The sequence below is a fragment of the Moschus berezovskii genome, chromosome 11 (genome assembly GCF_049115385.1).
Source record: "Moschus berezovskii isolate FMDL1 chromosome 11, NW_MosBer_1.0, whole genome shotgun sequence".
NCBI lineage: Eukaryota > Metazoa > Chordata > Mammalia > Artiodactyla > Moschidae > Moschus > Moschus berezovskii.
Window position 1 is genome coordinate 5,506,092 of NC_142470.1, and position 16,966 is coordinate 5,523,057.

Sequence of the window (16,966 nt, forward strand, 5' to 3'; positions counted from 1 at the left end):
GACCAAGAAATGAATGCCAAAATTCCTGAAAGGAATGACGGTCTGGGTGTGTTTTGGAAAACAACAAACTAATAAACAATTCCACCATATTCCTCACCTCAATCGGCGCTGTTTCCTTCACCTTCCATCTCCTGCCAGGTCTCTAGACACACTGGCCTTTCGCCTGCACTCAGACTTCCTCTGCCCTTTCCTAGGCCTGGGCTTTCACAGAGCCTGCACCCCCTGTTTACAACACTCTCCTTCCACTCTGCCTGGCAACTTCTGGTCACCGCTCAACTTCCAGCTGAAACATCTTCCCTTCCCAACCTCATCAGCCCCAGACTCAACCAGACTGCCTCACTGTGAGCCTTCTTAGCACACTGTACCTCTCCGTCATCAAACTCATTATACTACAGTTAAATAACTGATGTGAAATGGAAGTGGAAGTGGCTTCCTTCTTGCTAAAATCTAAATGTCGTGACAGTGGGGACTTGGTACGTCTTACTGACTACTGGACCCCAAATACCCAGGCCGTTATCATGTTCATGGCAGACTCCCTTAGGAATCCGCTGACAAGTGCCTGAGCGCTGGAGAGGAGTCTAAATAGCATGAGTGTGCCCAGATAAGCCCTCTTCCTGAAAACAGGATGGCTGGTCAATGAATATAAGGGGTGAGCGGGGTGAGGCCAGTGAACATAAGCTATACCAATGGCAGAAACATGTAACCTCATCCTATAATAAATCTCTTTAAGATGTTACTCAGGAAAAGTTAAATGCAAAATTAAATACTTAAAATACACTTAGAAGGGACTTCCCTGGCAGTCCAGTGGTTAAGACTCTCTACACTTCCACTGCAGGAAGCATGGGTTCCACCCTGGTCAGGGAACTAAGATCCCACAAAGGCTCGAGGTGCCACCAAAAACAAAAACAAAACAAACAAAAACAAAAAACACTCAGGAAACTACTGCTTAACAGAATCTGAAAGTAAGTAATTTTATAATGAGTATAATTTCCTCTCAAGCTTTCTTTTTGGGGAAGGTGCTAAATACCAATTTCCACTTACCAACTGTGTTTAGATTCACCTATTATTCAACAAGTAGTTATTAAAAAGAAACAACATTCCAGGTGCCATGCTGGGCATACAAGTTAAATAATAACTAGAGCCCGATTCTGTGGAGAAAAGAAGAGTTTCTTCAACTCTTTTTAAACTTCTATGTCTATTTTTCTTAAGTCAGAAAAAAGGGCACACTGAGAATTGCTCCTTTAACAAAGCTCATATCAATGATCAGCTCAGATGAATCACTGGAAGAAAACACAGCCTGAGATAAGATAAAGGAAATCATCAAGAGGTGCTTCTAACATATTGTGAGAACAGCTAAAATATTCCAGAAATACCAGACCATGTTTCTTTCACCATTAAGCTGGCTTTTCCTGTCTTATGTAAGATTCTGCCTTGCGGTGGCTTTTCCTTGCCTACCCTACACTAGGAATCTGGCTATAATTCCCAAACTCGAATGCATAGTTCTTTCCCTTGAGAAGTTCACAACAACCAAAAATGCCATCTTGGTCTAAACAGCATACCAAAGCTTCAGGGTCATTATAAGATAGGAAAGCTCGGCTTGTTTTTGGCTGTTAGTGTGGCCTGAGATAACTATGGAACTCCTGGCAGTGTTGATAAAGGGACCAATGTGGAAAAAAGAGAAGGCCAGTGGACTAGTGAAGTCCAGGGCCACTTGATAAAGCCAAAACAGCACAGGGAGCAGACCTGGGGTGGGGGAGGAGAGCGCTAATGTGAACTGGAAAAAACACAGGGTTAGTGGCTGTTCTTGCAGTTGGACTAGTCACAGGCACCAGACACTAACTCCCTGAATGACCCTGGTTCTCACGGTCTCTACATTCAAACTGAGGATACAGCCCTCAGCTCTGCCCTGAGCCACACTGCAGAGCTCCTGGCTACAAAATACTTGGGAGCAACAGGACACGGGCATGTTCTATGAGCCGTGCCGCCCACAACAGTGGGAGGGAGTCAATGGCTTGAATTCTAAACACAGATTCACACTTAAAAGTCAGTTCTGGCAGCAACGATCCAGCTCTTAGATGTGGCATGGGGAGAAGCTGGAAGTCTCCAAACAGAGTTTCTGTCTTTTAAACCAGTGATTTTTCATACAAACAATATGAGAAACGTGAAAAAACAGGAATGCCTGGAGAGGGGAAGGAAGGGAGTAGAGACCATCATTGGGTTTTTAGAATCAATAGTCTGCGTTAGAGTTGAAGTGTCAACTCAGGAGCCCCAAGAGTATTTAAAAAAATAAATCAAACCCTCCACCTTACCTGACTTAATAACTGTAATGTGTGCCACATGCAGACTTACATACGGCAGACAGAGCACTGAGAATGTAATGCCAAGACTCTGAACGTTTATGAGGCAACCGTTACTGCCAGTTAGAGAGGACAATTGCCTGAAAACCCAATTGTGTGCCTGAGATTTAGCTGTCCATTCCGCTCCTCTTATAACCTGAAGTTCTGCAGAAAAAAGTCACACTGGGACAATAGCACTGCTGCCGCCTGCAGGCAGTTCCACACTGCTGCAGAATAATTCATTGGCTTAAACACACCAAGGAAGCGGTAACATACCCCACCGTTGCAGAGGGGGCTGTAGCATTGTTCTTCAGTTCCTGCACATTTACCACTTGCGGGACATTCTTCAAAGTTGATTCAGTCAACGTACTGACAGCTATTTAAATAGAGAAGAGAAAGGCACGTTAATTGCAATACAGGATCAAAATTCTAGCCAGGTCTAATGAATAACTAGGACACAAGCAGAACGCAAACTTATATAAAGGAATTTTAGGTAGTTCTGTGGCACTGTGTTCAACGGAACACCTGGCCTACTCCTTTCATAAAGATTATTCAATGAAGCTGTGGAATTTAATCAAATGTACTAGTTCAGAAAAAAGGAATTCACCAGCCAGCTTTTATAGAGCAGAGCTGAGATACCTGCCTTATTGTTGGCTTGTCCTGGAAAAGGGCAGAAAGAGCTAGAGGATTACCAGTGTTTCTGCCTCCACCGTGCATTCATTTGTTCAACCACTCTTTCACATGAGCTTATTACTGTCAGACCCTGTTAAGTGCTGGGAATACAAAAAAATGTCTAATTTCTTCTTCAAAGAAGTTCATGCTTTAGTGAGACAGACACAGTGAATAAAATATGAAAAATGTAGTTTGAACCAGAATGGAGGTGGAGGCCAAGAAGGCCTGAATTAAGGAATGGTAACAGGGACTGATTTGACACCTACTTAGCTATCCTAGGCTTATCAGCTTTCATACCTTTTTTGTACGTATCTTATAATTTAAAACTGTAGCCCAGGACTTTATGAAATGTTATAAATAACTATTAACAAGGCCTAAGCAAAGCTCTTGGATCTTCTCCAACTATTTTGGGGCACAGCTGAACTTGTAGCCCAGGTAGGATGGTGGGCCTATGGCAGCTCACTTCACCCCCTCCTTCAGGGAGTCGCCAGGGATGCCCTGCTTATGACTGCACATACTTCATCCTTAACACTCACAGGTGCCCACACCTTCGAAACCTGTTTTTGAATAACGTCTTCTGAAATGATAATAGAGATGACACCACCTCCTGCTGAGAATGGACTAATCCTAAATCCTGGTGGACTTGAAGTTGATAAATAATCAATCAGCTTGATTTCAGATCTGTTCAGTACAATGCTAAGATTCTACTTGGTCCAACTAATATTTAAAACATCAAGGGTTTCTTATTTTTTTCAGAAGGCTCAAAAGTATATTAAAAAGTTATCTTGTTTTTGCTCTTTCATATCTACTTTAGATATCTTAGTAAGGGTTTTAATATCTGAATTTTTCCTAGAAATCTGTTATTATCTAATGACAATTATTTTTGGCTAAATCAAACCACATGTCTTTTCCATCTTTTAAAATTTTAGTGTAAATTGGGTATATGTTCTAAGCAGTTATAAAACTAAAAAAATTCATTCAGCTAAAACAAAAATGATTTATAGCCAAGTTTCTTACTCTTGGCACTACTGACATTTTGGGGATGGATAATCCTTTGTTATAGGGTTCCCTTGTGCTTTTGGGAGTTTTTTTGCAGCATTACTGGCCTCTACCCACTACAGGCCAGCAACACTGCCAACTGTTGGAGGGGAATCAGGCAGGGTTTAAAAAAGCCTCTGGTTGAGAAGCACTGGCTTGTAAAAACTGATCAACTGAAGTTCTGAGGCAAATTACCTAGAAATCTTAATGTAGAAGATTATGGAGAGCCACAGACCACTGACAAAATGCAAGAGCTGATTAGCTCCTTAGAGCTTCACGTTTCCAGGTTAAAACTGCAATCTTAGAAAAAGCTGTACTTCAATACAAAAAACACAGGGTTGGAGTCTGGGCTTTGTTACATATTGGTTGGTGACCTTCGGCTCTCCAAACTGAGCATTACTCAAAATCAAAACGGGCACATGTACACTCATTGCAAAGGGTGGTTCGGATCCTTAAAATACTAGGAGACAACTCTAACATTATTCGGTGATCTAACAGCGAAGATTAATTCTGAGGCTTAAAGCAGACATTATTCAAAAATAGGGATGAATCCTCATTATGTTGAATTTTAAAAGAAATGATGCAAATGAACTTAATTGAACGTGGTAGATCTTATACAGCCCTTTAAGGGCAAGTTTCCAACTGAGTCTCTGCCCTCTCAGAACTCTCCCCCCAAAGGCGAGAGCTGTCACATCAGTCCTCTTTTCTGAAAGGTAGCGAAGGGCCCGCCGTTTCTTGGCCGCTGTGTCCTGGCCTGTGGCTCAGACAGCTCAGCATCAGCCCCTGTACCGGTGCTTTTACCTGGCGCCTGACTGGCCATCTGCCGTCTCAGTGCTGCTGCGGCGGCCGCCTGCGGGGCAGAGATGGGGTGGGAAGGGCCAGGTGCACCATGCTTCACAGTTTTTGTTGCAAGCATGGTGCTATCGGCTCCGTGGGGAATAATTTTGCTAGCAGGCGTAGACACTGAGGGAAAAGGTAAAGCGAGAGAGTGGGTCAGAACAGAAGAACACACAAAAATTAAAATGGTAAATTCTCCATGTTAGGTTGCAGGGAAAACTGCGAAGATTTAAAATCCTTAAGCATTAACAGCAAATACTGGTGAACTGACAGGTTGGCACTTCTGTCTTTCAGAGATGCTGTATGCTACCTGTCTGCCCACTTCTACCCGAGAAGACGTTACATGGTCATTTCCCCTGACACTGAGTGAGACGTAACCTCTATGCCACACAAGCAATGACTGGAGCCCTCCGCTCACAAATCCCCCCATTCTAGTACCTCACGCCTAGGCTGGGCTACTGAGGAGCCACGTCAGTACAAAGTCCTGACATTGAGCTGAAGATCTGACAGCCCAACACAGGTCCTGTCAGCGAGCCACCACAGATAATGAGCCCCATGGCTGGTGAGCTCTGAGACAGGACATGGCTACAAGCTGAAACGAGCCGAGATCAGAAAGGCACACACTGTACTCCACGGTAAAGGGCAACAGTGGGAGCCTTGCAGCGTCTCCTCTTCCTTACAGCATCCTACCAACCACTTTCAAGGGGAACACATCTCTTGACTCTGTCCATAATTTCTAAAAGATTAGCAGAAATGGGCTAGAATCCACAACTTCTGCGTGTGCTAGTAATAAAACCCAGCCACAGTTCCTTCATGAGTTAGGAACCTCTTAGGGAAAAGATTGTTTCTGGTCCCACTGTTTACTTACTTGAAGTTCCCATCATACCCTGCGAACCATGAATCAGGTGAGATTTAGCAAAAGGAGTTGCCTGGGGCAAGAGACTGGGCTGGATGGAAGGTGTTCGAACCACGGGAGCGTGCCGGGGGACCTGGACCACTGCGTCGTCATCCTTACAGGACGTCCGTGTGTCTTCACTCTCCAGAGACTGGGAAATGGATGACGTTGAGCTGGCTTCATCCAAGTCTTCATAATACCTCTGAGACAGGAAGGCTGAGCGAGACAGGCTGGCTACAGAGCCCAAAACAAAAGACAACTGAGACAATCCGAGTCCAAAAGCTATGTAATTTTCACTGTCACTAGAGAAATATCCAATTTGTAAAGCGACTTAATTATTACTTATTTTACGTGGAAGCAGCTGCAGCTGAACGTGAACAAAGATAGTCTTTGCTCAAATGGGTTTTGCAAAACTGAGCTGTACAGGACAAGAACATCTTGACTGTTAGGCAAAAAATGTGAGGTGAGAGACAGGCTGCACGCTGGGGTAAAAGCAGGAGGTTCACGGGCAGTAACGCTGCCTCAGAAGAGCAACAAACACCCCCAGCAGACTGAACAGGCAGTCACAGTGCTGTCCCTGCTTCCCAACAACAAACTTCTAAGAACAGGCCTAATACAAACTGGAGAAGACATCACATCCTCAGTCCTGAGGGACTCAAACAATGCCAGGTAAATCCAGTGCTTCTTTGAATGAGACAATTAGTTAAAAAAAAAAAATCACTAAAATCGATTCTCACTTTCCCTGTTTTGCTCCTTCCATAAACTATAAGGTAGGGCTTTACACCATGTTACTTTCTACCATGAATTTCAGAAGTCATGTTACTTACTGTCTGTGTATTGGAAACACCAAAACCAAGCAAAAAACAGCCCTTTCTCCTCAAGTTATTTAAAAGTATTGCTAATGCTTACTGACTTATTTGCCCTACTGGCATATCACTCTACAAGATTTTATGTATCATAATATGAGTGTAACATGGGCTTCCCTGGTGACTCACACAGTAAAGAATCTGCCTGCAATGCAGGAGACCCAGGTTCGATCCCTGGGTCGGGAAGATCCCCTAGAGAAGGAAATGGCTACCCACTCCAGTATTCTTGCCTGGAGAATTCCATGGTCAGAGGAGCCTGGTTGGCTGTATTGTTCATGGGTGCGCAAAGAGTCAAACACAACTGAGCAACTAACGCTTTCACTTTTTTCAAATGTAATATAAACAATTGCAAGTGAAAACTACGCATGGGGACTTCCCTGGCCAGCCACAGCCAAAAGAATTTTTTAAATTAAAAAAGAAGAAAGAAAACCAACGTTGTATTAGGGCTACTGCTAGGCTGCAATGTCAGTTTGGTAGCCGCCAGCCATGTGTGATTATTTAGATGAAAAACAAATGAGAAGTTTGATCTCTAAGTTGTACCACCCCCCTTAAAGCACTCAATGGCCACCGGTTAGCTGCTGCATTGGGCAGTGCAAATCCCACATCACAACCACTGCAGGAAGTTCTACTGGACAGCACTGTACCAAAGTGTTCTGAGGTAAGTCAATGTGCAGCACAGTCCCTGAGCAAGTCCGCTCATAACTACGGGCACCAGCACGCTCTACGTCTGCATTTCTCGTTAGAATAGCCACTAGTCATGTGTGCCTACTGAGCATGTCTTCTTTCAAATGCAGCCTTACTCAAAATCCGACACAAATCAGAAAAGTAAAGCCCTTCCAGCTAAAGCGAAGGCTAGGACCCCTGGAACCAGTTCAGCTTCTCCCCAAATCCTTGGCAATCACTGCCACAGAACCTGAGGATTATGAAAACACAGCGCAAAAGCCAAAACAACCACCTCAAGTTGACTATGCATAAGCTTCTTCTTAATCCCACATTCAGATGGATGACAGAGTCTGGAGACACTTTCTCTATCTCCCATAAAGAACCAAAGGAAAACAGACACATACACAGAGACACACACAGACACAGACACACACACAGAGACACACACACACAGAAACTCACACACACAGAGACACACACACACAAACCCCATCCTACTCCCACACAACATACTATGCAGTTTACCCTAAACATTCGGGACCGGGTTCCTCTACCTGGAGCAGTGGATCTCACTGGTGGGGTCTTCCTCTTGGCCAAGAAATTTCTCAGTTGTGCCTGTTTCACAGGGGACAGTTTAGCTGCAAGAAATTCGTGAACCCATAAATGCTTAAAACTTGGTTTTTAAGGTCAGCAGATGAAAGAGAACAGAGTTTAAAGACTGGGGAGAATGCATTTACCTGGTACTTTAGGCAACGGTTTGGTGTGAGACTCTAGAGTCGTTTTCAACAAAGCATTGCGTAGGCTTTCGAGGTCACTGTCAAAACTAAAAGAGGACAATGTTATGTATGAACCAACTATGACCTGAGAAATTGGGACTTAGGGTAATGGTGATGGTACATTATCCTCCTAAATATAAAGACAAGAGATGAGAGAATCCTGAAAAGGAAATGGAAAATCTGACCAAACAATGAATTAACCCAAAGGGAAAATGATCACAGTCTCAGTATTACATCCCACCCCAGAGCAAACACAACCCCAACAGGGCTCTAGAAAGAAGGGCAATTAAAATCTATACATTGAGACTAAAGGCAGTTACCACTTTGATAACTTCAGGGGTAAACTGTCTAAGGCAGGGTCTGAAATCTCCACACTTGCAAAATGACAAATCTGAGTTTCCAGACAAGTTGATCAATCTAATCCTAATTTTCAGTTAAACAATAATGCGATGACTACAGTGCCAGCTATTATCTATTGAGGACCCGTCTCATCAGGCACACTGCTGGGCAATTTAAAGACTTAAACCCTCCAGTAATCCCATGAGGTGCATGTTGTCAGTTCCCTGCGTGCACGCGTGCTCAGTCGTGTCCAGCTCTTTTGCGACCCCACAGACTGCAGCCTGCCAGGCTCCTCTGCCCATGGGACTGTCCAGGTAAGAATACTGGAGTGGGTTGCCATTTCCTTTTTCAGGGGCTCTTCCCAACCCAGGGATCGAACCTGTGTCTCCTGCATTGGCAGGGGGATTCTTTACCATTGAGCTACCTGAGAAGGCTATTGTTAGCCCCACTTTTTGGCAGAGGGAAAAAGGATCAGAGAGGGTGAGGAATCTGACCACGATCACACAGATCAAAGACAGCAGAGTCACCTTCAAACCCACATCGAAACTACTCTACGACAGTCCACCTTGCTCTGTGTATGGATTCACTCCTTCCACCTCAGTCACTGACCGCACGCGGCATTAACAAACGTGTTCTCCTGCACACCTGTGTGTGGTGCTCTGGGAGGGAGCATCCAACGGAAGCCTCCACTGGGAGGTCTGGTTGTAAAGTCGGAGCTGCTGGAGACTATCCACCAGGTGATTCAGCCTCTTCCTCTGTTGGTTGATGATTTCGCGGTTGTTGGCAAGAGTATTAAACAGTGTCTCTCGTTCTGGCACAAGCAGGCGCCTGTTTAGAGCAAGGAGGAAAGAACTGTATGAGAATGGTTCAAATAAAGAAAATTTCCACTGGAAAGAAAAAAAAAGGACTGTAACAGTGAAAATAATAAAATGAAGAACCATGAGTGGGAAAGACACATCAGGAAGTTACTAAGAGGGACTTTTTTGGTGGTCCAGTCATTTAGAGTCCACCAGCCAATGCAGGAGACAAGGGTTCGATTCCTGGTCTGGGAAGATTCCACATGCCATGGAGCAACTAATCTATGCTCTGCAACAAGAGGAGCCACCTCAGTGAGAAGTCTGAGCACAACTAGAAAGTAGCTCCCACTGTCCACAACTAGAGACAGCCTGCATGCAGCAATGAAGACCAAGCACAGCCAAAAAACAAACTAATTAAAAAAAAAAAGCATGTCTTCAGAGTGCTGTCAAGAAACAGAGGACAGCACATGGCCTGGCAGCAGGGGGTCCCCCACCCGAAAGAATTAAAAGGAGAAAAGGACAATGGCCCTTTTCTTTCTGGTGACAAGGTCATTAGTTCAACATAAATTTTTAAAAGGCATTTCAGTGGGGTTCCGGATAATATTTAGAGAAGGGTCTAAATGCAGAACTCTGCAGAAAGGAAACTTAAAAAAGGCACATCAAGTATTAACAGAAAATCCACGGGGTTGTTTAAAGGAGAAGAAAGCCTGGCATTTCTTGTTAGCCTCATGCACTTTTTAAAAAGTCAACGTATTAATTAGACAAGAGTAGTCCAACTGTCAAGCTGAGCAGAATGTTCACGCTGTCAGGTCAAGCCATTCTCTCATCTGGGGAGGAACATGAATTTAGCAACAGGGGAGTGCACTCTGAAACCTCTTCTAAAGGGGCCCCACTGCCCCCAGGGACAAGGGCTCCAGGCTACAGAATCTGCCCCTGCCAGTGTCGGGAAGATCAATTTTCACCTCTGTCTTACCACATCTATGCTCGGAGGTTCCTCAAGTTGGACACAAAGCCTTTCTCCATGCTGTACAATGTCATGTATTAAATTCTGTTTACTGAATTTTAAACACATTCTAGCCCTGCCCCTGACACAACACTCAGGCTGCCCTACTTAAGTCTGTGACCCCACAGTTTTGTAAACAAATAAACAGATCATTTCCTAGTTTATTTCCTTACAAGGCTAATTACACTGATCAAGTATACATGTTTCAGAAATCTAGCATTTGGAGGGCTGACCTGTTTTTCACATCACCTTATTGCTTTCACAATGCACTGCATTCTATTCCTTCTGGAAAACACAAGGCATCAAATCAAGTATCCATGGACAGAAGATCATAATAGAAGGTTTTCCTCTATCTGTTATCATTCCTCTCATCCTTTTAGTTATCCAAACTAATTTGCAATGTTTTCTTAAAAAGAAAATCCGGAGTATACAGGAAAGTATAAAAGGAAAACCCCTCTGAATCCCATCTTGCAGCTATAAGTGACTATTCTGATAGATTTACTACCAGCCTTTTTTTACATTAGACTTCTACACTGAGGTCATCTAGTATGACTTCATGTCTTAACTTTTTTATTTTTTATATGCTGTACCTATAACCACAGTTACACAATTATATATTTTGTTTCATGTAAAACAGAAAAGATATTTAACATGATTTTTTTGAGAATATGAGATTCAACGGTTACCCAGTATTTTAAGAGAAAAATGTGGTCAGATTTAGCTACTCTTAACTTTTGTATCGGACACGACTGAGCGACTGAACTGAACTGAACTGAACTTTTGTATAACTAGGCTGAATCCAATTTTTCACTCATAAACCGTGCTGTAAATTCTTTTATGTATTATTGTGAACAATGCTATTATTCCGTAGAATTTCTTGATGTATAATGACTGTGTCAAAGAGAAGGAACCTGTGTAGGGTTTTCAGAAACCCTCTGAGATGACCTTTTTAAAAGGCCACAGCACAACTATCAAAATGGCGGTGAGAGATCTCGCTCACTTTTGTTTTTTCTTTTGTTCCAGATGCCGATCCCACTCCAAGTCTAGAACATCATTCACATCTTGGACAGCAAATTTCACATACTGATGAAGGCGCCGAATTTCCTACAAGAAAAAAATGAAATGGCAAAATGACTCAGTTTTCTAGTAGTTTGCAGGAATGTGTCTCAAAACAGTTACAATGACTTTGAAGTCTTTTTACACTGAGAACCACAAGGAATAAGGAAAACATAACAAGTTTTAATATAATCATTAGATGGAGAAGGAAATGGCAACCCACTCCATCATTCTTGCCTGGAAAATCCCATGGACAGAGGAGTCTGGTGGGCTACAGTCCATGGGGTCACAAAAGAGTCAGACACAACTTAGCGACTAAATAACAACAAATAATCATTAGAATGTTAGAGAAACCCAACCTTTTAAAGTGTGTGACAGAGGGACAGTGTTAAGAAAAGGGAAACAGAAAGGGTGTGTCAGCCCAGGGCCTCTAGGGAACCAATGTTCTGGCTTAGTTCTCATTTTTCAGCTCTTGTAAAGTATCTCCACGTGGCCTAGGAATTTTCCACTGTACTCTGCTACTCCAACAGTACACCCATTTAGATTTTGCTCTCCCACCCATGAAATTAACTGTAATACCGACAAAATTATCCTACAAAACAGCACTGAAAATAATTCTGCACCTATCTATTCATAGAATAGAACACATAAGTCATCTCACCAGTGGGGAAAAAGTCATTTCTCAAAAACAAAGAATAGTATCAGTACTAGAAATGGAATTTTCCATTATTAAAAGTCTTACCTATTGATTCATTTTAGGCCTGCAATAATTTTCTTTAAATTCTGATCTAGTGTTAACCTTTACAGTGCCATAACTTAACTCTCAAAAATTAAAATAGAGCACTCCATTAAATGTATATACAAATGAAAATGAAGTGCTATACATCGGGAAATACTTTTACATCTGCACCAAGATCTTATTGTGTTTAACTGTATTTTCAAAATTATTCTTGGACAAGGGTATGTGCCCTAACTGAAGATGACAATGTCACTTAAAAGAGAGTCAGGCTGATTCTAGAAAGCAGCAGTAACCTTAGCATCAAATACTAATTACAACTCAGTACTCTGTGACTACAGGGAGGCCCTTTACTGCAGACACTTCAAATGTGACCATATCTCTGCATGAACTCATGCTGTTTCTTCTGAATGCCCTCCCAACTTTGTTTACCAGGAAAACAACACCTTTTCTTTTAAGGCCAATAAATAGCTGTTACGTTAACAATTATTATTATTCCTGATTTGATTTCTAAATATATGTTTTTCAATAGCTACTTTCTACCAAGCTTAAGATTTAATTAAAAATTATGTTTTTGTTAATCCAAAAAACCTCAAGGGGAAAGTACCGTTTTCTTTGTTGCAGTCAAGGAGGTATATATGAAGTGGGTTAGCACGCAGAGGAAATGAACAACTTTGTCCGGGCAGTCATGCAAACCTGGACCTTCCAGAGGAGTGTGCCTGTCTAGGGGTCTGTTTTCGGCAGCTCTAGTGAGGTTCTCCTACCTGGAGTTGAGCTTCACTCCTGGGGTCCAGCGGCCTCTTGTACAGCAAGTGCAGATACGCGGAGTCACGGTTCCTCTCATTCTGTTCTCTGGCTTCTTCGACACCAGCAAAGCCCTCCAGTAAAGTTGTCTTCAGGGTACTTATATCTCCATGAAGAGACTAGAAAGGGTACAAGGATGGGCTGATACAACAGTGGTATTTCTCAGAAATAAACCTTTCTTGCTAGATCAAGGTGGTGCTTCTCAAATATTTAACAAGATGAACATCTGAACAGAGCCAAAAGTGAATTTCACTGACTGGAAAGAAAGATACTAACATTCTTTTTTTTTCCCCTTTCTCATTAAAAAAAAATACAACTTTAATGATCAGAAACTCAGGAAATAAAAATAAAAATACTGGTAATCCTTCTGTCTAAAGATGATCACTGGGATTTCTCTGGCAGTTCAGTGGTAAGGAAGGGCTTGGTGTTTTCACTGCCGAGGGTATGGGTTCAATCCCTGGTCAGGGAACTAAGATCCTGCATGCTGCAGGGTGCAGTCGAAAAATAAAGAATAAATAAATAAAGATGATCACTGCAAAAACCTTGGAGAATTCTCCTTTTTTAACTTTTAAAATTTTTATTGACGTATAGCTGATTTAAAATGTTTCAAATGTACAGCAAAGTGATTCAGTTTTACATATATATATATATATATATACACACACACACACACACATATAATTCTTTTTCAGATTCTTTTCCATTATGGGTTATTATTAATACAAGATATTGAATACAGGTCCCTGTGCTATATGGTAGGTCCTTGTGGTCTATCTATTTGATATATAGAGTGTGTATCTCTTAATTCCAAATTCCCAATTTATCCCTCCCCCACCCTTGAGAACTTTCCTATTTCCAAGTGCGATATTTAAGACCAGAACTCTGGAGTCAGGCAGTCTGAATTGGGATCCTGGCACTATCACTCAATAACTGGGTGGCTTTGGGAAAACACTTCATCGCTCTAAGCCTAGGTTTAGAGCTAGCTATTATTATTCTGTTCTTGCAAAACAGAAATAATAATAGTGCCTACCACACAGAAAAGCTGTGAAGATTCATTGAGGTAATATTGAGACGCCTGGCACAAAGTAAGGACTAATAATAGAAACACAGGGGTCTCCCCTGGTGATCTAGTGGCTAAGAGCTCTCAATGCTGGGGCCTGGGTTTGATCCCTGGTTGGGGAACTAGATCCCACATGCCACAGCTAAGACCCTGTGCAGCCAAAAAAAAAGTAACACAGTAAATCATACAGTGAACAGCAAACATTTGTTATTTTTATATTGTGTATGCTCTTGAGTATCCCGCTTTTTTCTTAAACTTAACACTTTATAACCTAACAATTGACTATAAAAGACAGTAAGTTTTCTCCTGTAAATGACCCGCAATATCTTCATTAAAGTTTGCTTTTATACCAAGAAAAAAAGCTTGTAAATTTTCAAATATACCTAAACTAACAACTAGAATAAACTTTAATGGAATGCCTTGTGTCAGTGGGATACAGAGTACTTATTATTCCATTTTTCACATGAAAAAACTAAAACATAGAGCTGTTAGAATAACTTGAGCAATATCACATAGTTTACTGTCCAGTGTCCATGGGAAATCGCATGGACCAAGAGCCTGGCGGGCTATGGTCCACAGGGTCACAAAGAGTCGGACATGACTTAGCGACTAAAGCAAAAGGTAGGGTTTGAAGTCAGGCATTCCTGGGTAAACCACTTATCTACATAAAAAACACTACCAGTGGTCCTTTAAGAGAAAAAATATATACGCCCACGGAGTATCAGGATGACAGTGTTTAATTTTGGAAGAGTATCAAAAACACGAACCTCTGTGGTCTCTTTAATCTCCAAGAGAAAGGCGTGTAGGTCGTCTGATTCTGTTCGCAGCATCTTCATCTCCTCAGATGTGCCCACCTGGAAACAGGCTTTGGACGTTCGGGCTTTCAGCTCTTCCAGCTCCTTCTGAAAGTGAGCAATCTGTCGAGGCCACAAATGAGGAGACAACTCAGTCTGAATGGTGTGGCAGTCCTGTCATGGTTTCTGGGCCTGCTAATAGCACAGACTCCCAGGACACGCCAAGGCTCAATGCCAGAGTAAAATAGTCACATAGGAGTCAGCACCCAGAGCCATTCAAGTCTCACTATCAGAGCTATTTCTGGAAAAAATCTGCAGGAACAAATTTACCTCCTCCCCAATTCCGGCCATCACAGGATCTGACTCTTTCCACTGATGTCCCTGCTTTTCTGTAACAGGAGGCTGAAGTGATTTGGGCTGAAATGAAAGGCAAAGGTTTAAAAGCGCATCCCATACCCCAAGCAAGATGTTACAAGCAATGGCTTCCTGGAGTAGGTGGGTCAGTGTCCGTCACAGGCGTAGCACTCTCACAATACTGTTGCCATTCCACCAGTCAGTCTTTTGAACCCGTATTTGCTGGGTACCTTCTTGGTATAAGGCATGTTCTAAACAGTGGAGATGGAGGTAAACAAGGCGGATAAGGTCCCTACTCTCACCAAACTCACCTTCCACTGGGACAAGACATAATAAGAAGTAAACAAGTCTTAAGTAATTGCAGCAAGTGATAAGTGACGTGAAAAAAATGAACAGGAACATACAGAGAGAATCAACGTGAAAATACTGCTTCGGATGAGATGGCCCAAAAGCCTTCACTGAGCACTGTCTCTGCACTGAGACATGAAGTGAGGGAGAAAGCTATGGCAAGTTTAGGGAAGCACCTCCAGGCAGCGAGAAAAGCAAGTGCAGAAAAGACTGGCAAGTTCGGGGCAAAAGTGAATGTGGGCACACGAAGTCAAGGAGGGAACTGCGGGCAGGCAGAGGGCGGTCATGTAAGACTATACCAAGGAGTCTGGACTTTATTCTGTGTTGGAAAACTACTAGTGGAGGATTAGGAGAATTGAAACTATTCTTTGATTTATGATATTAGAAGATTCCTCCTGCTATTCAACAGAGCATGGATGACAGTGACAGGTAGGAGAAGAAACAGAGTGGTCAGGAGGCTACTGAGGGTAGTCTGAAATTCGATATTAGCAGGGACAGAGATGTGAATTTATGACAAATAACATCACAGAGCAAAGCTGGCAAGACCTCTGCTAGTATGGACCAGGGTAGGTGCTATTACAGAGAGGAATCCAGATGACTTCCGGATCAGGGGCTGGAGCAAACTGCCAGGTTAGTGCTTTTCGAGATGGGACTACCAGACCAAGGACAGGTTCCTGGAAGACAGAGATCAAGAATTCTGCTTTGGGACCTCCTCGGTGTTCCAGTGCTCCCAATCTAATATCCCAAGACTCTGTGCTCCCAATGCAGGGGGCCTGGGTTTGATCCCTGGTCAGGGAGTTACATCTCACAAGCCCCAACTTAAGAGTTCACATGCTGCAACTAAGACCCAACATAACCAAATAAATAAATAATGGAAAGAAAAAAAAAGAATTCTGCTTTAGAGATGTTATAACTTGAGAGGGCCTTCAGGTGATTTGTTACCTACACAAATGAACATAGAGAAGAGCTTTTAGACTGCACAAGCATTCAGTAGAACAGCTTTATTTAATAAATGCCATGTGTCACGAATTATGCCAAAAGCTACAGCTGTAAACTGGGCATTTACTGTGAAGCCTGTACAGGTGTATGCTGGGGGCAGGGAAGGAAGCAGACTAGGAGAGAGACAGAAGGAAAAGACACGACTCCTGTTCTGAGGGCACTCAAATAATCAAGCAGGAAATGGACAGAAAATTCTCTTTAAACTATAAAAGTAAACTGAGATGATAGACTGTAGATCTAATATGAAAAGTAAAATAATAAAACTTTTAGGAAAATTATCTTTTTGACCTTGGAACAGGAAATTTTTTTCAAAGCAGAACACAAAAAGTACTCATCTTAAAAAAATAATTAAATTACATTAAAATTAAGTACTTGTCATCAAAGGACACCTCAAGGGAAGGTAAAGGCAATTCAGAGAGTGAGAAAGTATTTGCATTATATGCATGTGTTTACACATGCATATACATAGCCAATAAGGAATGAACTCTTACAAGTCAATAAGAAAAAAACAACCCAATGGAAAAATAGGTAAAAGACTTGAACAGACACCCTAGAAAAGAAGGTAGTCAGATGAAAAAAAAGCTCAGTTTTAC

The 16,966-nt window shown here is 42.3% G+C and overlaps 1 protein-coding gene across 4 annotated transcripts in view; it reads right to left on the reverse strand.

Moving 5' to 3' along the window:
* The window catches only part of NUP214 (nucleoporin 214), an 86,188-nt gene that overhangs the window by 45,787 nt on the left and 23,435 nt on the right, over positions 1–16,966 (reverse strand). For all 4 annotated transcript variants that reach the window (XM_088841085.1, XM_055399181.2, XM_055399180.2 and 1 more), the window contains exons 15-24: positions 15,003–15,089; positions 14,646–14,795; positions 12,779–12,937; positions 11,223–11,326; positions 9,068–9,250; positions 8,045–8,130; positions 7,862–7,945; positions 5,752–6,012; positions 4,848–5,009; positions 2,613–2,712 (exon numbers count right to left, since the gene is read on the reverse strand). In XM_088841085.1, coding sequence (XP_088697211.1) covers positions 2,613–2,712; positions 4,848–5,009; positions 5,752–6,012; positions 7,862–7,945; positions 8,045–8,130; positions 9,068–9,250; positions 11,223–11,326; positions 12,779–12,937; positions 14,646–14,795; positions 15,003–15,089 — 1,376 coding nt within the window. The remainder of the gene's footprint in view (positions 1–2,612; positions 2,713–4,847; positions 5,010–5,751; positions 6,013–7,861; positions 7,946–8,044; positions 8,131–9,067; positions 9,251–11,222; positions 11,327–12,778; positions 12,938–14,645; positions 14,796–15,002; positions 15,090–16,966) is intronic.